A 21,547-nucleotide genomic window follows, 5' to 3' on the forward strand; every position below is an offset into this window, starting at 1 on the left:
AAACCACATAATACTACTACTAATCATCATCATCATAATCGTCATCACTTACACCTCCTTTAAATCAATGTATTGGCCCTTACGCCATTCAAAACACAAAGGACCAGCAAATAAAATATATGATAATTACAGCAATTAGATAATTATAACAAAACAATAATTAAGTCATCAATCATCTAGAGTAATAGTCTGGATTGCAATTATGTCCACAAAAAAACAAAAAGAGAAAAACATACTTGGACCATATTACTGTCTTGTCAGTGGTAGGTAAGTGTCACATCTGTCTGTTGCTTGCCAAAAATGATTGATCTACAAGCTAACAACGATGAGACACCATGTGAGCTTGTAGATCCGTTCTTTTCATCGAGCGACACTGTGTTGACCAAAGGAGTTTAGAAATTAAGATTCAACTCCTTTGAGAGCTTCATAAATAGACATAAAAAGACATTTATGAATTATTACATCACTGCTGAGACCATTCAGATGTATGTACTGATACACCTAATAATAATAATAGATTATGGACAGGTAGGGCTGGGCAATATATCAATATTATATCTTTGCTGTCGGGCAGAAACCTCTTATCTCCATATTGTAACTTTTTGTGTTTTTTCATAAATTAACGCCCTACTTGATCACAGCGTCACACAAAAGCATCAACAATAGCAGATCTGCAAGTTGGATACGCGAAGCGACAATTCTGTGAGCTTGTCGATCTGCTACTTTTGTTGTTTTGACGATCTCAATGTCGTGATATGAGTCTACAGTAGATATGGTCTGGGATATCCTAATATCATGATATGGCATAAGAGTTGTCTTTTCCTGGTTTTAACCAGTTCTGCCTTATTTTATACTAAAGGCTAGAAATTGGTTGTCTAGGACCACAGACCAAAAAAGTAGCTGATCTACAAGATCACGTGTTGTGAGTTTGTAATAGAATCAATGTAAAAGTAAAATGGTATTATCAGCACAATAGTAATAGTAATAATTGTCATTATTTCGGTGATATTTGATTTTGTCCATATATCGCCCAGCCCCGGGAACAAGTCATAATCGTTTGTGGTTTATCAGTGATTTTCAAGCACATTAGTAGAGCATGGAACCGACATTGCCAAAGGTTTTGGGTTTCAATTCCCCCTGGGGGTCACAAACATGCTCAAATGATATACATACCGTACATGATATTGTAAGGGCGTACAGGCATACAGTATGTCAAAGAAATGTAAAACCACAAATTCAGTCTCATGTCTGTTATGAGGTTCAGTAGGTTTGAATATGTTAGAGTCAGGGGCTCAAGTAATTAAAGCTTAAAACATGTCTTGACTACAGCCCGACTGATGCCACATTTTGGGGTCCGATGCTAATTCCGATTTGGGAGAGTCCAAGACCACTGATTGGGACATCCACCGTGGTGCATCCGGCTTGTCCAGATGCACCACGTTGGTATAGACTAAAAGATGGACTCTATACGAACACAATTGGCCTGTGTTCGGGAGAGGGTGATATTGCATGTACTCCTAATATCAGTCAGGCTCTAGTCTTGACAGTGTACTTTAATATTGCTTGAGAAAGGCTTGAGGAAATCTCATTTACTGATCAGATCAAACAAAAGATCATATTTAGCACTAACATAAGAAGGTACACCTGTAAAAAAAAAAAAAAAAAAGGAGAACTAAAATTGAAATGTATCTTGACACGATTAAAAAGAAAAGAAAGATATGCAGGTATTTCTTTTAAGTAAAACTTAGCCACTTGAAATAAAACAAATCAAATCAAATGATAACTTTGATTTGTTGCAATTGTGAATATCATAATAAGGAACAATCCCTATTCCTGTATTTATACTTCCAGAAGGCATTATGAAATGACACAAAAAAAAGATCGTTCCCAATCCCAGTAACACCGTAAAATGGAATGGAGTGGATTTACAGCATTACAGTAAGTTGAGAAAGCATTGTAATCGATATAAACACATTAATATAATTACTGTACTTGTGAAATGTAATAAACGTTGTGCATGACAGGCTTGTACTAAATATTATTGCACTCTACTTTTCCATCAGCCTAACACACACACACCCAGCTTTAGTACAATGGAATAAGGCCTTTGTGAAACGTAAGTTAGATAAATGACACCTTATCACTGGGCACATGCTTCAAAAAAAACAAAACTGCTCTTCAAGAACAATTGCTTGTTCATGTCCTGTGTGTGTGTGTGTGTGTGTGTGTGTGTGTGTGTGTGTGTGTGTGTGTGTGTGTGTGGGCGCGCACGCGCGTGCGTGTGTGTATAAAGGAGCACTTCTTCTGAATAAGGTTAGGGTTTAGTTTGAAATGAAGACTTCTCTGCTCTCTCCTTGACCTTGTCTTGTATATATACCCTATATACTTAGGTCAGCTACTTATGTACTTGACCAGGGCTCTGTACTAGGTCCGCTAGTATTTCCCTCTACATCCAACTCTTTGGGGCGAAAATAATTGATCTTGTAGATCAGCTATTTTCACAGAATGTTCGCCCCGCAGAATAGGGACGCTAGGGTTCAAGTTTAACTCCTTTTTTTCGGTAAAAGGAACCCAGCGATGGATTTGTTCTTCTTTTGCAGAACAAAATCAAAGCTGTTGAAAGTTGCTGGGTATGAAACAGACTTAACCAATAACAAAAAATTCCACACATGCTAAATAATACCTTATCCTAGCTTGTGTGAGAAGCATTGAGTGCTTGTGGTCACGCAATTATACACAACAAAAAAAAAACTACCACAACAAAAACATAACTTTGGCAACTGTAGGAAATCCTTGTGAAAAGAAGCCGTGTCCAAAATCACTCACCACTCGCTATATAGTCCACTGTGGACCACTAGTGGCGTCCGAGTGTATAGCGCCCGGAAATTATTATGAAAATTGGGGTACAACCGACGGTCACTAATCAAGCACTACAGTGTACTGTATACCATCATGCACGTATCACATAAATAAGGCTCTAGTCTTTCCTATGCAGCAGGCTCGGGTTCGAATCCGACCCACGGCTTTTTCGAATGCAAGTCGATCTCCCACCTTTCCTGTCTCTCTGCTCACTGTCTCTGTCTGACAGAAAGCATGAAATGAAATGCCAAATAAATAAATAGAAAAAGGAGAGAGAGAGAGAGAGCAGCACAATTTGATATGTTTCTATGTTTATCTCTGTGACCCCTATCTACACCTCAGTGTTAATTTAACTCTGAGAGTGGAACAAATGGAACCAAAATGACCTGTACATTTGGTTCCCGTCCCGACGATCAATCATTTACCATGGCGACCCGCTGGAACTACCCTCAACTAAGGACCACCGGGGGTCCCCGGGACATCACGCTCAGAAGGACCACTGCCCTAAACAAAGTAGAGAGTAGTTAGTTAACCCATTCAATCCGGGAACACATCTGTGTCATTTTTAGATGTCTTTGGCTGTTCAAAAATAGCAGATCTACAAGCTCATAGCGCGGCACTTGGTGCCGCGCTATGAGCTTGTAGATCTGCTATTTTTGAACAGCCAAAGACAGATGCATCCCCCGATTGAATGGATTGATGACTGAATGATTTTGGACACAGCCGTTCTGCGTACGGTGCCGTTATGGTCGCTAAGGTAATAATAATAGAAAAGATTTGTTCTTATTGGACTCACAGCCTCACTGAGGGGCTATCTATCTTTACTCAAGTCTCTTCAGTCCAGTCACCATCCGTTCCCATGCATTCTGGATATCTGTGGTTTAGCGATGGTGGTCCTGGACCACTCAATCGGCCCCCCACCCCATGTCCACAAGAGTTTGTTTGTTTTGAAATGATACTTTGGCCATTCATTTAAAAAATAATGACACATCCCAGGAGTCTTGGGCGGAACACTGGGATGATGCAAGGAGGCGTTACTTGATAAAAGCAGCAGCCATTGTTTGTCGTCAAAGCGGGGGGGGCTCTCGCTCTCTCTCTCTCCGGTGAGACCCTCAGTGCGGTTTGCCGATGTCCACGGTTACGTTGACGTACAGGGGGGGTCTCTCCACCGACAGAGTCTTATAGGAACAGGAGTTTAGGCCGTCCTTTTTCCACACTTGGGGCGTCCGCCCGAGCAACCGCATCCTGTGAAAACATCAGCGTTTTATATATCCGTCAGAATTAGCATTAACATTTTGCTGCATGACTTTTTAGATTTCTTTGGCTATTCAAAAATAGCAGATCTACAAGCTCATGAGCTTGTAGATCTTGTAGATCTGCTATTTTTGAAAAATCGTGAAAATGTGTCAAATCTTTGAATATATATATATTATTAAAGTGAACATTTGTAACTCAAATCTTTGCTTCTGGGGGGTCCCTGGAACAAAACATTTTGAGATGGGGGTCCGCGGCCAAATACATATAAAAAATTCTATATCAGTGGTGCTACAACTTTTGTCAAGGACCCCCAAAATTATATGTATTTGGCCGCGGACCCCCATCTCAAAATATGTTGTTACAGGGACCCCCAGAAGCACAGATCGTATGGATATGAAGTTGTAGTAAAACAGACAGACCTGTCTTTATTAATTTCGTTGCCGCTGTCTCGTTTATGAAACACCATGGTGTAGCGGGCGATGTCTGCCGGCGGCCTGATGATCTTCATCTTCTGTAGCTCCACCCTGTCACAGAGGAGAGAGAGCAGGATACTTTATTTTTACTTGAATAAGTATCAATACTGCAATGCACAAACACTAGTGTTAAAAGTAAAAGTCCCAGTAATCCAAATTTACTTGAGTGAAAGTGCAAAAGTATTGGCGTCAAAATATACTTAAGAGTATCAAAAGTAAAAGTACTCATTATACGGACTGTACTGTTTCACAAGTTATGTAAGTGTAACATTTTTTAAATATATATATTTTTTTGTGAACAAAAAAACACATTAGCATATTTTGTTTTACAGTCATGCCCATAAATAATCTTGTAACAATGTAGATAGTGTCATGTTATTTTGTGAGGTGGTAGTTAGGAATGAAACTCCCATCAGGTCAGCTAGGGTTAGGGTCTCACCTGATGCGTAGGTCGTCGTCCTCTCCTCCCCAGCCCCAGTAAGCGTTGGAGAATCCGTTGACTTTGTGAAACTGCTCTTTTGTCATCGCTGTGACTCCACCGAAGTAGCCTTTGTAACGCAGCCTGGAGCAGACGAGAGGAAATAAAAATAAATACACAGCATGCTCATTCATGTCACTGGAGACTCACACTAGTGCAGCAATCCCAGACCTGCATAAGAAAATGGTCCATTCCAAATACAGAGCATAAACCGTCATATGTTCTTACGTTAAGCCATTAAGTCCGGGAAAGCATCTGTGTCATTTTAGATTTTGGACCCCCAGAAGCACAGATCGGAATAAAGAATGTTAAAACATATATGTATATATTCAAAGATTTACACACATTTTCCATGATTTAAAAAAAAATAGCAGATCTACAAGCTAATGGGCTTGAATATCTGCTATTTTTGAATGGCCAACGAAATCTTAAAATGACAGATGCGGTCCTGGTCTAAATGGATTAACTAGATTAATAACCGTATAGCCGTAATAGGCCTGTGATAAACACAGGTCTGACATATATTTATGCAATGTCAAACAACATTCCAAGGACACTAAAATATTACGTTCAGCGCCAGTTTCCCAGACATTGATTAACCACTTAAGCCCTGTACACTTTGTCCCATGACGAATAGTGAGAATAGGCGATATACAAGCTCTCACAGCATGTTTTGAGACCCCTGTTACTGAATAAACACTCTATAGCAATGATTACTATGGGACTATTGTATTGTATTGTATTGGTTGTATTACAGTATATGTATTACTGATGAATTGAGTACAATGGACCATGATGGAAACAAGCCCACTAGCTGCTGTATTCTTTTAGCATAACCTTTGACTGTACTGTATTCAATCAAAGACTGTAGAGCTATTTAACACTTACTTTAACAAAAGAAACCATCACTTACACCCCTCTGAGAAACGGAGCTGTTACTGTTGTGTGTGTGTGTGTTGTTTGTATACACTGCAATATAAAGAGTAAATTGAAACTCAAGCCTTTTGTGATTGGAGTCAGGTGTTTACTTACTTGTAGCCCGTGGCGTTTCGTCCGACCACTAAGTGTTTGGGCTCTTTGTCACAGGTGTAGAGGTTGTAATCGTTCTCAGGCACCAGGTCCACATCGTGGAAGATGAAGCACTGCCAGTCGTAGTCCCTCAGGGCCTCCAGGTAGCCCACGTTCAGTAACTTGGCACGGTTAAATGTTGCATCACCAGCCTTTCAAAATAAAACCACATTGATGACGTCAGAGAGATGTCTTCTCTCTACTAAGCTCAGTATATCGTCTCTGTCAGGTGGAAACCTCATATGTCCAAAATCAGGATTCAAATAAAAAAATGTCAAAAGTAGCAGATCTACAAGCTCGGAACGCGTCGCTTCGCACTTCCAGATCAGTTACTTTTGATACTTTTGTGTGGCGCTGTAGTATGATCGAGTAGTGCATAAATTTACGAAGAAACGAAAGGACATGGAGATAAGCACTTTCTGCCTGACAGCGATGATATTCCCTATTGGTTGCACCAGTAGTTAAAGCTGCAAACGAGCACTGACATTTCTACTGTTGAACTATAACAGTCCAGAAAGATTGTTTGGGTCGAGGATTTATTGTACTTTGCCTTCATGTAATACCACTTGGCAACAAGTAGGTGTAGAAGAGCAGGTACAGACCAACTATGACCACAACTAGTTACCTTGTATAAACATAACTCTACCACACAGTTGTGTTAAAAAAACATTGTTGTTTTTAGGACCACAATGGGAAAACTAGTCAACTTTTTCTTGTTATCCTTTTAGCCTAAATGTTGTTTTTTTCTTTTTTTTTTTACAAAAAAGAAAAGTATTCAAGCAATCAATTCCACAAAAAAAGGTTATGGATTCCAGCTTTAATTTAATGGCACCGATATTCCCACTCCCACTGAGGCTGAGACATACACATACACACAAGAATGCTAGGAATGGCACTATAGATGTCACATGGACAGACCACATCAGAAATGTGGTCCTCTACGGGGACCTACTGTACCACGGGTGACAGACAAGGTCAGAGAGAGCAGGGTGAAGCTGGCAGGGCAATGTGACTGCGTCAGGCACCTGGAACTATAGAGGCAAGCAAACTGACACTATGGGAGTCAACCCAGGGCAAAGCCAGGAAAGGCGAGAAGCTGCACCACCTACGTAGATGCACTGCGGCGCGACACTTAGCTAACAACACTGTAGAGGTCAAGACCCTGATGCTAGATAGGAGAGTGTGGAGGACAGCTATCCAGGAGTGCCGAGTTGGTGTTGGCTAGACCGCACTCTCGCATTATATCTCATTCTCACAAATGTTAAGAATGTCATTTAGATAGCATGTTGTCTAGACTCTAGACAGATGCTAGATTTGATGTCTATCTGGTATCCTAGTTTCTTTGAGGCCAAACATTGTTCTATTTGCAGCACTCTACTTATAATGAATATTTACCCTGTTGTTGTTGTTGACTAGAGTTCATTCTTGCTCTGTTCACTCTGATCTCACACTTGTAAGTCGCTCTGAATAAGAGCGTCTGCTAAATGTCCTATTTATTACGAGCATCCCAAGCATCCTGTAACTGTGCACAGTGGGCCATCGTGTGAAGATTCTTGCTAGTGTCTGCTTGTAAAGTTAACAATGTTTGAAGAGCTGGGGGTTGGTACGGTTTGCAAAACAGCACGAGTACAGTCAAACACTCTAAAACATACATGGGCAACTGGCGGCCCGGGGGCCACATGCGCCCCCCACCTTCACTTAATGCGGCCCGCAGGTTAATATCGTAATACTGATATATTATTGATTTCAGCTGTTACAATTGCAAACATGCAATCATGACACGCTTTAATTACTTCAGTCTATATTAGTAGTAGCTTAATGACTAATATTAACATTCTATTGTATTTTTATGTCCAATTTATTTGTATTTAAGTTCATAAATAACTAAATGTATTTGAAATTAAATAAAAATGAAACTTTTCAGGATTCCAATTTAAAAAATTGCAAAAACAAATCTTGATTCCTAATCCAAAATAGGAATCTACAAGCTCAAGGCTATTTTTGCTACTTGTGTGTGACACAGAATGGACACGACACGACAGTATATGCAATGTGGCCCTCTGGAGTGAGTGTGGAAATATAGTGGCCCTCTCCATCATCAAAGTTGCATCACCCCTGGTCTAAAAGGATAACACCAAAAAAGTCCTTGCAGGTCTTGTTTCCGTTGGGTTGTTTTAAAGGAAGCCAGTGAACCACATGTTATAAGGGATGGTGTACGGTACCTGCTGGATGACGTAGATGGCGTAGTGTAGCTGCTGCCTCTGGAGGAAGGGGTGCAGGTGATGGAGGAGATAGCGGAGGTGTTTCTCGCGGCTGCGGTGTGGAAGGAGGATGGCCACGCTCTGCCTCGGTATGCAGTCCGCCGGGCGGTACTGACCCTCCCTCACCACAACGTTGTCACTCTCCACCTCGTTGAGCGTCAGCGAGGGCTCAAAGGACAGCTTCATGGCTCCCTCTGCAGAGACACACACAAGAGTTATAAAGAAACAAAAACAAGACGTCATTTCACTCACATTGCTTTGAATTGTATCTATATTTATATATTTTTTTCCTGTTACTTTTTACTTGGTAAATGGTGCTTTTACTGTATATGGCGCCTTTATCCAAAGTGCCTTACAATGTGTTCACCCATTCAAACACACATTCATAGGGGAAACCATGCAGGGCACCAACCTACAAGTACAATACGCGCGCGTGCGTGCGTGCGTGTGTCGCACATCTCTCTGCTAATACACCAGATGTTGTTGTCAATGAAGGCTCCAGATCAGTTTCGATTCTTGACTCTGGCTTAGAGGAAGCTTTTACGACCAAAGTCATTAAATACCAGCCGCTCCTCCATACCATCACGGAGCTAGGCTAAGGCTCTAGGTGCAATCTACTTGTGTTTATCTTTGGCAGCCTAGGACATGTACATAGGTTGGTAAGAGGCTTCCAACAACCCCTGAAGGGTGTGTGGGTATTTGTCCATGATTTGCTGACTGTACATTCTTTACAGCACCTTGTAATATTTGTGTCCTTGTATTGTATCTCTTATGTGGACATAAATACATGATTAAATGTGTGTGTGTGTGTGTGTGTGTGTGTGTGTGTGTGTGTGTGTGTGTGTGTGTGTGTGTGTGTGTGTGTGTGTGTGTGTGTGTGTGTGTGTGTGTGTGTGTGTGTGTGTGTGTGTGTGTGTGTGTGTGCGTGTGTGCGTGTGTGTACTGTACTTACGAAGCAGTGGTGATTTCTCAGGACATTCCTCTATGGGTGGCTGGTCGTCGGTGATGACACCCTGTGTGGGTGATGATATCCCAGGGTTCACCGCCTCCACCCTGCTTAAAACCAGCCCTCTGCTAACAGTCGGCACCACAGCCAGGGGTAAGTCCTGAGCAGTCCTCACCGTTTCCCCTGCGAAGGCAGCGATCCATGCCAACACGCTCAGCGAGAGAACGAACAGAATGACGTACTTTCCACGTCGTAGGCATTTGGACATGGGAGGACAGACTCCCATGGCTGCAGGACTGCAGTGATGATGACAAGTATAGCCCGAAATGACTAGTTTTTATTATTTTTATGATATTTCTTCTATGGAGGCGGTTGCGTAAAAAACGGAGAGGGTCGCGGGTCCGCTGTCGAGTCGTCCCATGATGGCAGCAAAGCATATGATATGTTTGGGCTTCATGTCAACAACATCGCTGCTTTGTAAAGGTTTGTCGCTTCGGAACGATGAACCATCGAAACCCAATTCCAGGCACAAGAGATGAGGCAAAAAAAACTCCTTTATTTCTCTGATAACTGTAATGAGAGTTAAAGAGAAAAGATATTAACATTAGAGCTGTCAGTTACGATCATGATATTTTAGCCTTTCAGGCTTTGGAAACAAAAACTGGAAAGGGCAGATATGGCAAATAACAAAGATATAGAAGGAAATAACTGACAATGACCGGTACCAATAATCAAAATAAATGATGTACTATGAACAAAACAGGCCATATATAATAATAATTGTATCCTTTAAAAAATAACAAAAATAGCCCATCTACAAGCTCACAACATGACGCATTGCGACACATTGTATGAACATTTTTAAGCATTGTTTAATTTCTTTGCCCTAAAAATGCCCGGAATTCAGGAGAAAGCTAGGCTGAAAGTGATACTACAGTAAAGTAAAGATTCCTAAAAATGTGTACTTAAGTACAGTACTTGAGTACATGTACTTAGTTACTTTACACCACTGCAGGAGATCCGGAGATTATGTAATAACTGTGACAGGGTCAGGCCCTACCATTGGCAGCTTATCCACTCACACCCACCCACACCCCACTACCTCTGCCTCTTACATTACAAGCTCAATACAAGATCATTTGTACTGTACAACATTACACCTCAACACCTGGTGTATAGTCATACTAATACCCCATGATCAATACCTCGTATACTCTTTGGAAGGAAGTGAGACTATACTGTCTTTTGTCAAAATGTCACCTGTTTTCCCTGTCGACACAGTTTCCAATCTATTTATTTTCACACACTCTCCATACAATGGTGTCCTGATGGTAATCTGCAGCTGTAACAGTATATACCTGGTGTTTTTGTGAGCACCTCGGCAGATATAATGCATATCCTGTTGACACGCTGCTTTTGTTTCACTTTTTCTCCTCGGTTGCAGAACCATCAGGGTCTCAAGTATCCCATCCTGAGACAATTAACATATCTTTGCTGTCGGGTGAAATCCTTTAAATGTCCAAAAAAAACTGTAGCTCAAAACACGTCCATTGCGCCGCGTTGAGCTTGTAGATCGGTTATTTTTGCTACTATTGTGTGACACTGCAGTATTATGAAGTGGGGTACTTGTTTACGACAACGTAAAAAATTGGAGATAAGAGGTTTCTGCTCGACAGCAACAATATTATATCCTGACTATTAAACAGTATATACACTGGCCAGCATGGTGACGTATTAAAGCGGAATATGAATAAAATGTTATCTTGACAAAATCTGTATGGTAGAGCAGCGGTCTTCAACGTTTTCAGGCCAAGGACCTCCTAGCTGAGAGAGAGATGAAGCAGGGACCCCCTCTATATTGTATACAATTGTGTTTCAGATTTAACTTTTTTTGTTTACTTGGTCTGCTCTTTTTTCCCTCTACACCAAACACCTCTTTGCCAAAAAGTGAGCTTGTAGATCGGCTATTTTTTGGTAAAGTTCACCTTAGAAAAGGGATGCTAGGGTTCAAGTGGTTAAGGTAAAAAAAACACATATCACACAAAGATTTGGTGGACCCCCTGTAGTAACTCTGAGGACCCCCTAGGCGTCCCGGACCCCCTGTTGAAGACCCCTGTGGTAGAGTATGTTAATACATAAAAAACAAATACAATTGGGGTGGTTGTATTTGGTCTCCCTGCTCTTCTGTTGAGACATTTAGAATCTAGATCGTGTCAAAGGTCATGACTCACATAGACACAGGATCTGACACAAATTTTGATCTGATGGTCAAGATTCAATTTATCCCCTGAGCAAGCAGGTAGGCTCTATTGAGTCTATTAGCTCAATGATAAAATAAAATCAGGACTCAGGTCGCATGAAACCTGGTTCAAATCCGGGGTATAAGAGGACAGTTACTGAACATAGTGCTGCTTTAACGATGCAACGCTCTCCCAAAGCTATAGAAACCAGAGACCTGCTAGTCGTATCTGTTCGGTTATCAGAACCAAGCCGGATGCTTGCTGATGTTAATGATTAATTGAAGACAAGACTCAAAAAGCTCCACTTTTAACACCAACTTAATGAGGTTGAACTACCAGACAGCTGCCATGTGGGTTGGTTCCCTGACTCTGGGTAAAATTCAACATGTCCAGGACTTTACCCCCTCTTCACATATATATATTTCCTAGTTTCTATGAGGAAGTATATTTTGGGTAGCAATGAAATGAAACTATCCCACTATAGCAGGGGTCTTCAACAGGGGGTCCGGGACCCCTAGGGGGTCCTCAAGAGTTCCTACAGGGGGTCCGCCAAATCTTTGTGTGATATGATTTTTCTTTTTACCTTAACTACTTGAACCCTAGCATCCCTTCTCTGAGGAGAACTTTAGCCAAAAATAGCCGATCTACAAGCTCACAACGCCTTGGCGTTGTGAGCTTGTAGATCGGCTATTTTTGGCAAAGAGGTATAGGTGTAGAGGGAAAAAAGAGCAGACCAAGTAAACAAAAAAGGAATAATCTGAAACACAATTTTATACAATATAGAGGGGGTCCCTGCTTCATCTCTCTCTCAGCTAGGGGGTCCTTGGCCTGAAAACGTTGAAGACCCCTGCACTATAGACAGAGTGTGGTACATATAGACGGTTGCTCTTGGGATAAAATAGAGGAAAAAAACGATGGAAAAAATGATGGAATCTTGGCAGTATGTATGTTGTGTGAACCGCGCTCACCTTAGAATTATGTTCTGCCAATCTGAATATTATATAATCACAACTCCATATGGCGGGCAGCAGGCCTGGCATGTATTGCTTTCATAGTGTACACACAGCATGGTCCCATCCTCCCCCCCATTATTTTTGTATAGCTTTTTGACTGATTGAATACGCTATTAGTCAGAAATGTAAACAGCACAAGGTACAATAAGACATTAAGGCTAAAACGATAACACAAAAACGTCCTGGACTTGGTTTCCATTGCGGCTCTGTGTATTCAATTAATCAACTTCATGCTGTTATCCCTGCTTTCACCATCATCTTTGCACAATCATCCGGGTCTCAAGTATCCCATCCTGAGACAATTAACATATCTTTGCTGTCGGGTGAAATCCTCATATGTCCATAAAAACTGTTACTTTTTCAGGATTCAAATTCAAAAGTAGCAAACAAAATGCAGATCTACAAGCTCAAAACACATCCATTGCGCCATGTTTTGAGCTTGTAGATCGGTTATCTTTGCTTTAGGTTTGCTTTCTGCTCGACAGCAACAATAATATATCCTGCCTATTAAACAGTATATAGGCTTATTACACTGGCCAGCATGGGGAAGTATTAAAGCGGCACTATGTAACTTTTTTTAATTAATAAAATGTAACTTTGTCCAATCTGTATGGTAGAGTATGTTAATACAATATAACTTAAAATTGGGGTGGTTGTATTTTTAATTACTTGACCATCAACCCGATTATTTCATGTACTTTTTTGTCCCATCATGATAATAAACTGGTAATAAACTTCCATCTTATGCTACAAAGTGTAGCCTCCACCTCTGTTTGCCTCAACAATCCTGCATTGACCCAGGATTCCTGCACACACTGTAGCTGCAGCTATAAAACAGTTACAAACATGTTGAGGACAGAAAAGCCCTGAAGCCCATTGTACCAGCTCATTATTATCAGTGCTGAGTCACTCTTTTGGAAGGACTGACTGACCCCCAGACCCCCACCCCCTTTGTTGCTAAGTAACCAATACACATGTTCCAGGTGTAGGCTACAGCCTTTGTAGCAACTGTAGAAATATGAGACCTTAATTGTCGAATGTTCAAGCATGTTCTAATCATGTGTACATTAATATTTCACATTTATTTTACATTTGGGGAAAAATAGCCAATTTTACATTGAGGAGCCCACCTTATCTTTAGAGATATAGTATTAGCCTAGCTCTAAAAAAAAAGTGTGTTGGGTTTTATAGGGTTAAACCATGAAATCCTAGTGGGACTGGTACTAATTAAAAACAGTTCAACTGCACACAATGTCCTCTAGTCCTTCTACTAAAAGATAATAATATAATAAGTAATGATGGTGGGAACTATGGTGGGAATAATGCTGTTGTTTGTATACCAAAAGCTATAATAATAACACGCCTGCATTCACAATGTGCTTTATAAATAAAAACATGTCAGCTTTGATGCAAACATGCAAGTAAATAAACACAAACTACACAAACATCCCCTCCACGTTAAGCAAATATATCCTAGTATTGATCTAAAACGTGTAAGTCGGATATTTAGCAGGGGATCTAATGTGAGTAAAAACCAGAGGTTTTTGTGATCAACTCATCCTGTGAAGTTATAGCCAGTTTGTAAATGGCAATTATTTTAAAAGAAACTAACTTTCTCTTGTGATCTATGAACGTAAAGACACTTACATTGAGAAGAGCATCAGTCAGTCAGGAAGGACAGCAGCAGCAGATCATCATGGACACATCATTCAATCACATCACAGATCTGTAAGCCCATCTGTGTGTGTTGATGTTTGTACCTGATCTGTGATGAGAATACAATACACGTCTGTTACTCTGTCTAACGGAGCTGTCTGTCAGCTGGTGGCGCCAAATACTTCCGGGGCGGGGTAACGTTTTCAAAATAAAATCCCTGTGTAAAAGCTTCTACACGATCAGCGTTGCCATGTCTACTTATTATACGCGACTTTGGGCGTGTTTTTTTTAAGTAAAGTTGCTTGTAAATATTGGTAGTTGCGGGGGTAACAGGACAGGTCAGGTGGGCACCAAAACTATCTGGGCACTAGGGACAACTGGGCACCTGGATTAGCATTCGTGTCCACGAATGCTAACAGTGTTTTTTTAAACTTTACATAGCACGCTGCTTTGTTGTTGGTAAGTGATATAACACACTGTTCTTTAAACCCCCAACACAACATGTATTTTTGACCTTTGGCAAATACACACTTTGTACTTTTGAGTTTTGACCTCGTTGTTGTGTTGTGTCGTGGCAGCGGTGGCCTAGTGGTTAGAGGGGCGGCCTTGATACCGGAAGGTCCCTAGTTCGATTCCCCAATTCATCACATCAATCATGAATCACCGCTGAATAGCCCTTGAGCAAGGCTTCCATGCAGGGTCCGGCTGGAAACAAGCTTCGTGCTTAGTCCGACACCCTGGGTAAACAACAAACTTTGCTTTGCTTTGCTTATGTTCTCAAACATTTTCAAGTCAAGGACCCCAAATTAAAGTATGTATTTTTCCACGCCCACGGACCCGCATCTGAAAATATTTTGTCCCGTGGAACCCCCATACAAGATTTGTGTTTTTGAAATAGCAAAAAAAAAATGCTCAGAGCTTGTAGATCGGCTATTTTCAAATAGCCAATGTGTTTAAAGGGCGAAGGGCTCGTTTCTTTTGGGCTTGTTTTCATAGACCTGGTTGCTTATTTCGCTCGCAAAATTTGGCAACGCTGGACACGATTGTCGTCCGACGGTGTCGCGTGGTGAAAATAAGTTACATTTTCAACGTATTCATAACATTGGGCGTAAGATTAGACATTTTGTGTTTCTTTTTAAATAAATGACAAAAGGTTGAAAGCAATCCTTAATAGTTTTGATATGTAGAACTTTCGGAAATAAGTTTATATTGCAGACAGAAGCCTACATGTTTTGTTCGTGACTTCTATCATACTATCAAGGACCATTCCCCCCCTTTTTACATTTTAAAGACCAAAATACTGGTTCATATCTTTCAATTTGGATTTACAGAGAAAATCTTTGGAAGTAACAGACAGTATCATTTCTAGTTGTGTAGCTCGTGTCTCTCCACCTAGCGTCCTGATGTGGGAAAGGCAGGCAATGAAGCACTTTCATGACTCTAGCCTATGTCTATGCTCTAGCCCAGGGGTCTTCAACAGGGGGTCCGGGACCCCTAGGGAGTCCAGTCCTCAGTTACTACAGGGGGGTCTCCAAATCTTTGTTTGATAGGAACTTTTTTTGGTTTGTTGCATTAACCACTTGAACCCTAGCATCCCTATATTCCAACCCTAGAATGTGCATGATCTTACATACATTTAATGTATTCCAAATACACAGCCATAGATCGGTCCTCTAAAATGAGGAAATGTAGGCCCGTATCTCTGGAAATAATGATCAGAATGACAACAAATTTGGTATGGGTGTTAACAGACAGTTATTAATCAATACACGTGTCCATCTTTGACATGTATAGGCTACACTTAAACAAACATTCATTATAGTTGGAAATTAAAAATTAATTCCAATGTCTGTCATTATTAAAGTAATGAGACAATCACCAACAATGTAATTTGTATGAGCCAAAGATAGTTTTCTTACCATCAAGATAGGCAGGCACCACCGGAGACTATTAGATCAAGCAAGACTTGGTTTATTGAGTTTGTTTTGTAGCCTAATATCAACCTAAAGAGCACCTGTTCTGCATGTGAGCTATTTGCTTCCTTCTTCTGTTGTACACACACCGGTAAATGTTATTTGACTAAACAATTCTCTTTCTGATGTAACCAGACCCTACAGCCAGCACTTCAATGCAAATGTATATGACAAATACAATGCGGCCCTGTTGGTGTACATGTGTGAAGGGAAGGACACTAACCATATATTAAGGTAAGCCAAAACAATGCATTTAATGCAAACAGGTTCAAAAGACATGTCTTTAGCATTTCTAACACACTCGTTATATTGTATTGCTTTCTTTTAATAACACTGACAATACCGTAATATTTTGCAAAAGATTTAACACAGAATCGTGACTGAATTAATTGGAAAAATCTAAGATGAGTCATAAACTGGATCCTAAATGAATATTTCCATTTTATACAGCATGTTACCCAACATCTTAAATTCTATGAAACTATGCCGTCCTCCACAGTTCTGTTAGGGCACTCTAATGCACACAATTCAATGCATGGCAAGTCAGCTGCAAAACAAAGACATTTCTTCTGTTGGCAGCATTGTTTGTCTTTGCAGTACATACGTTATGTTCTGTCTGAAATAACCACATTTTGGACCCACTAAACCAGTGCCCTTTGGGCACCGGCCTACTCGGGGACCACGCAAGTCAGGAAAGACGCAAGTCAGGTAAAGATGCAACTTGGGAATGCAAGCCCCACCGGGTTATGCGATACCCGTTGTCAGAGTACCCGTTGTACCCGTCGGTCTGTCTGTGTCCCTTTTATGCCCATATTAGTCTGGGAGTCTTTGGCTTGGATCCTGGACAACAGGGGCGCGGCCACTGAGTTCTGATTCAAATCAACAGCCAATGAAGAAAAGGGGGCGGGATCCACATGCAGTGGGTGTTGCATCTAAATAGGATCGACGGGAAGCAATTTCCCCTTGAGAAATTCCGGCCGCCATTGTTGTGTAATGCTGTTAGCCTCTCGTCGGACTTTTTAGACGAGTTGCACAGCTCTCAGACCGGTAAGAGGCGTGTCCGCTCAGATTCTGAGCGTAAGTTACATCCCGCCCACAAATACCAGGGCTCTGGCCCAGAAGTTCCTCGCCAGAGCTGGCGAAAACTTCTGGGAACTCAGATTATGCCCATATATGCAGATTTCTATATCTCTCTGTCTGTGTCCCTTTTATGCCCATGCAAATATGGAGTCTAGGCCAGTCACTTAGCGCATCACTTCTGCACCAGAATAGTCTCCGTATATAACCACAATCATCACTCTCTACCATAGTTCATTCAGTGCATCTGAAACACCAACTAGAAAGACAATGGCAGAAGTCGCTCCAGCCCCAGCCGCCTCCCCGGCTAAAGTAGCCAAGAAGAAGCCCGTGAAGGTCGCTCCCAGCGTCCAGGAGCTCATCGTCAAGGCTGTGAGCGCCTCCAAGGAGAGGAGCGGCGTGTCTCTGGCCGCCCTCAAGAAGGCTCTGGCCGCCGGCGGCTACGACGTGGAGAAGAAGAACAGCCGCGTCAAGATCGCCGTGAAGAGCCTGGTGGCAAAGGGCACCCTGCTCCAGACCAAGGGTACCGGTGCGTCTGGGTCCTTCAAGCTCAACAAGAAGGCTGAGGAGAAGGTAAAGAAACCCGCTAAGAAGGCAGTCAAACCCAAGAAGCCGGCAGCCAAGAAACCCCCCGCGGCAAAGAAATCCCCCAAGGAGGTGAAGAAGCCTGCTGCAAAGAAACCAGCAGCCAAGAGCCCCAAGGGCCCCTCTCTCTTTCTTCTTTCGTGCATATTTTTCTCTCTTCTTACCCAGTGGCGTGCACAGACATTTTGAGGGGCAGGTGCTCAAGTAAATTATACTTTTTTTTGATGACTTGGTCTGCTCTTTTTTCCCTCTACACCTATACCTCTTTGCCAAAAATAGCAGATCTACAAGCTCACAACGCCTCGCGCTGCGAGGCGTTGTGAGCTTGTAGATCTGCTATTTTTTGGCTAAAGTTCTCCTCAGAAAAGGGATGCTAGGTTTCGAGTGGTTATGGTAAAAAGAAAAATCATATCACATAAAGATTTGGCGGACCCCCTGTAGTGACTCTGAGGACCCCCTAGGGGTCCCGGACCCCCTGTTGAAGACTCCTGCTGTAAACTGGAAAAAAAAGTGCCCTTTTTGCCCTCTTGACTTCTGGTCAAGAGGGTAAAGGGCAGGTGCTCTAGCACCACCTAGAGTCTATCTGTGCACGTCCCTGAGCTCAGTGCTTTTATGAGTCTTCCAGTTTAGTAGACCTCGTATTGTGAATTTGTACTTCCATGTACTGTTGTTCTCATGTCTTACTAAATAAATTACATCAATCAATCAATCAATCAATCAATCAACCATGTTACGTTTGTGGAATGGAGATGTTCAGGCCGTGAGAGGCAGAAGGTTTCCAACAAGCTAAACTCCAGAAGCTGTCATAGCTATTTACCACAGTGTGTTTGTGACAGCGTTCAGCAAACAAAACAAGGGGTTGGGGGGGAATGGAGCATTTTCTTAAGAACTTAAAACCTATATCTTTGTATGACTAAATAGAAAAAACATCTGATGTACAAGCTCACGTGTCTTCACGATTGTGAATTTGTAGATCTGAATCAGATTTTTTTTGATTAACCCATTGATACCTGGAACACATCTGTGTCACTTTAGATTTCATTGGCTATTCAAAAATAGCAGATATACAAGCTCATAGCGCGGCACAGAGTGCCGCGCTATGATCTTGTAGATCTGCTATTTTTGAAAAATCATGAAAATATTTTTTTTATATTTTATTCCGAAAAACTGTTCGGATTTAGATGTTTTTTTTTGAAGCGGCCTCAGGTCTTGTTAATGGGTTAATGAAACTTTTTGATCAAAATAAATAAATAAATCCCAAAATAGTGACACCATGGTTAAGGTAGTTAACGTACATATTTAATTATATTGTTAAAATTGTCGGTCTACATTTCCCAAAAGGAAATTAATATACTATTTAATCCTTCTGACCAGAAGCAGGGATAAAACATACACCCCAACAGCCTTAAAAATGGACGACCAGAGGGCGTATCAAAAGCAAACATTTGTGATTGTACTGATTTGATCCAAGCAAATGCTTGTTAAAAATAAATAAATAACAAAAAACTATACCCATGATAGAACACGTGGTAGCCTACTTGACATTATTATTCAATGTGTCTGAAACAAGTTATGGTTTTACTGTGTAGAGCAGGGGTCTTCAACCTTTTCAGGCCAAGGACCCCCTAGCTGAGAGAGAGATAAAGCAGGGACCCCCTACTCTATATTGTATAAAATTGTGTTTCAGATTATTTGCTTTTTTTTTTAAAACTTAGTCTGCCCTTTTTTCCCTCTACACCTATAGCCTCTTTGCCAAAAAGAACACATCGCGCTGCGAGGCGTTGAGAGCTTGTAGATCGGCTATTTTTGGCTAAAGTTCTCCTCAGAAAAGGGGATGCTAGGGTTCAGAGTGGTTAAGGTAAAAAAAAAAAATATCACACAAAGATTTGGCGGACCCGCTGTAGTAGCTCTGAGGACCCGCTAGGGGTCCCGGACCCCCTGTTGAAGACCCCTGGTGAAGAGTCATGTACTCTACTCTACAGTATTTAAGTTATGATTTTACTGTGTGAGAGTTATTGTACTCTGCAGTATATTTGACTTGTAAAATAACTGCCCTGGGCAGAGTGCACAGAGTGGGATCCATTCCATGCCAGTGTTGCCAGATTGTGCGAGATAAATAAGCAACCAGGTCTATGAAAACAAGCCCAAAATATGCTACTATAGGCCATATGAGAACTTTAAACCTAGGCTATTTGGCTATTTGAAAATAGACGATCTACAAGCTCGCAACACGTCGCAATGCGACGCGTTGTGAGCTTGTAGACCTGCTGTTTTCAAAAGAATCTTGGGGGAAAAGTGAAAACATTTTAACAACATCAATCTTGTATGGGGGGTCCCTGGCTTCAGATTAGGATAAGCGGACAATTACATTATTCATTTGGTGGTCCTTGACATGAAAATGTTTAAGAGCCACTGGTTTAAACAGCATTAGGAAGCAAGCCCAAATAAGCAGCTACACTTTCGAAACAAGCCCAAAAAAAACGCAACTAGCAATATTTACAAGCAACAAGCCCAAAAAGCTGCTTATAATAAGCAGACATGGCAACACTGTTTCATGCCCCCCCCCCCCCCCCCCCCCCCCCCTGTTCCTGACACCTCCTGCGTACAGTGAGTGATGGAAGTGTGTGTGTGTGTGTGTGTGTGTGTGTGTGTGTGTGTGTGTGTGTGTGTGTGTGTGTGTGTGTGTGTGTGTGTGTGTGTGTGTGTGTGTGTGTGTGTGTGTGTGTGTGTGTGTGTGTGTGTGTGTGTGTGTGTGGGGTGGTGTAGGGGGGGTGTCTCACATCAACATGTCAGACCAGCCTGTACTGTTTGCAGTTGTCAGACACTTGTTATGCGTGCGAGTGAATCAAATTCTTTGAAAGGTCTTTGCCAACAAGCTATAGTATAGAGAACCCCTTTGTCAATGGCTTGGTAGATCTTGTGATGAGGGTTTTTTAGCATATATACCTGATCCCTTTGACATCTGTAGTGTGCTGAATCATTTATAGTGTATATTTGTATGATTTCATGGTAACCGTCTTGTACAGTACATATGAGGTTTCCACCCAACGGAAACGCTATTATGTAACCAGCCCAAAGTATATGCACTCTGTGAGCCACACTCCTTAACCCTTTAACCACTTAAACCCCATATGGTTGGAGGGTTGAGCGGAGACCCTCAGGGCTCAATGCTAGTGTATTTTCTGTTTTCTGTTATTTTGGGGAAAGCTTTCAGAAAATAGCAGATCGACAAGCTCACAATGGGTTGCGCTTGCACTGCTACCTGTTGTGAGCTTGACGATCCGCTATTTTCTGCAAAAGCTTCCCCACAATATGGATGTTGGGGTTTAAGTGGTTAAGACCTGAGGCGATTCTTAAAAATGTTTTCTAAATCCAAACAGTTTTTTGAAAATGTTTTCAAGATTTTTCAAAAATAGCAGATCTACAAGCTCGTATAGAGCTAGCAGATCTACATGAGCTTGTATATCTGCTATTTTTGAATAGCCAAAGAAATCTAAAGTGACACAGATGCGTTCCAGGTCTTAATGTTAACTCATGAATATTATGTAATTTCTCTGTAAGACCTGCATCGAACAATTTTCAAAGGTTTTGACATTTTCTTTTTTGATAACCTTTCCAATTGTGTCTTCATATTTTGCCTGATATGTTCCACTTAAGAATA

At 41.4% G+C, this 21,547-nt stretch overlaps 2 protein-coding genes across 2 annotated transcripts; one reads left to right on the forward strand and one right to left on the reverse strand.

Annotated features, from left to right (window-relative positions):
* Positions 1-3,550: 3,550 nt before the first annotated feature.
* b4galt4 (UDP-Gal:betaGlcNAc beta 1,4- galactosyltransferase, polypeptide 4) lies at positions 3,551-9,702 on the reverse strand. The gene is made up of 6 exons (XM_084074808.1): positions 9,349-9,702; positions 8,358-8,590; positions 6,100-6,287; positions 5,029-5,151; positions 4,536-4,640; positions 3,551-4,104 (listed from the first exon to the last, which is right to left on the reverse strand). The coding sequence occupies exons 1-6, from the start codon at positions 9,626-9,628 to the stop codon at positions 3,972-3,974; spliced, it is 1,062 nt and encodes a 353-aa protein (XP_083930934.1). The 5' UTR covers positions 9,629-9,702; the 3' UTR covers positions 3,551-3,971.
* Positions 9,703-17,571: 7,869 nt separating this feature from the next.
* On the forward strand, positions 17,572-18,075 carry LOC311057401 (histone H1-like; the record flags this gene model as incomplete). Its single annotated transcript, XM_084074360.1, has 1 exon — positions 17,572-18,075. The coding sequence occupies one exon, from the start codon at positions 17,572-17,574 to the stop codon at positions 18,073-18,075; it is 504 nt and encodes a 167-aa protein (XP_083930486.1).
* Between the last annotated feature and the right edge of the window lie 3,472 nt (positions 18,076-21,547).

Source organism: Gymnoscopelus microlampas (genome assembly GCF_963454915.1).
Source record: "Gymnoscopelus microlampas genome assembly, chromosome: 12".
Taxonomy (NCBI): Eukaryota; Metazoa; Chordata; class Actinopteri; order Myctophiformes; family Myctophidae; genus Gymnoscopelus; species Gymnoscopelus microlampas.

Coding starts and splice junctions, on each gene's coding strand:
- b4galt4 (XM_084074808.1), bottom strand. CDS start 9,628: ATGGGAGTCTGTCCTCCCATGTCCAAATGCCTACGACGTGGAAAGTAC. Junction 5,152..6,099: donor CGAAACGCCACGGGCTACAA/GTAAGTAAACAC, acceptor CGTCTGCTCCAG/GCTGCGTTACAAAGGCTACT. Junction 4,105..4,535: donor AACGAAATTAATAAAGACAG/GTCTGTCTGTTT, acceptor ATGTTTTCACAG/GATGCGGTTGCTCGGGCGGA.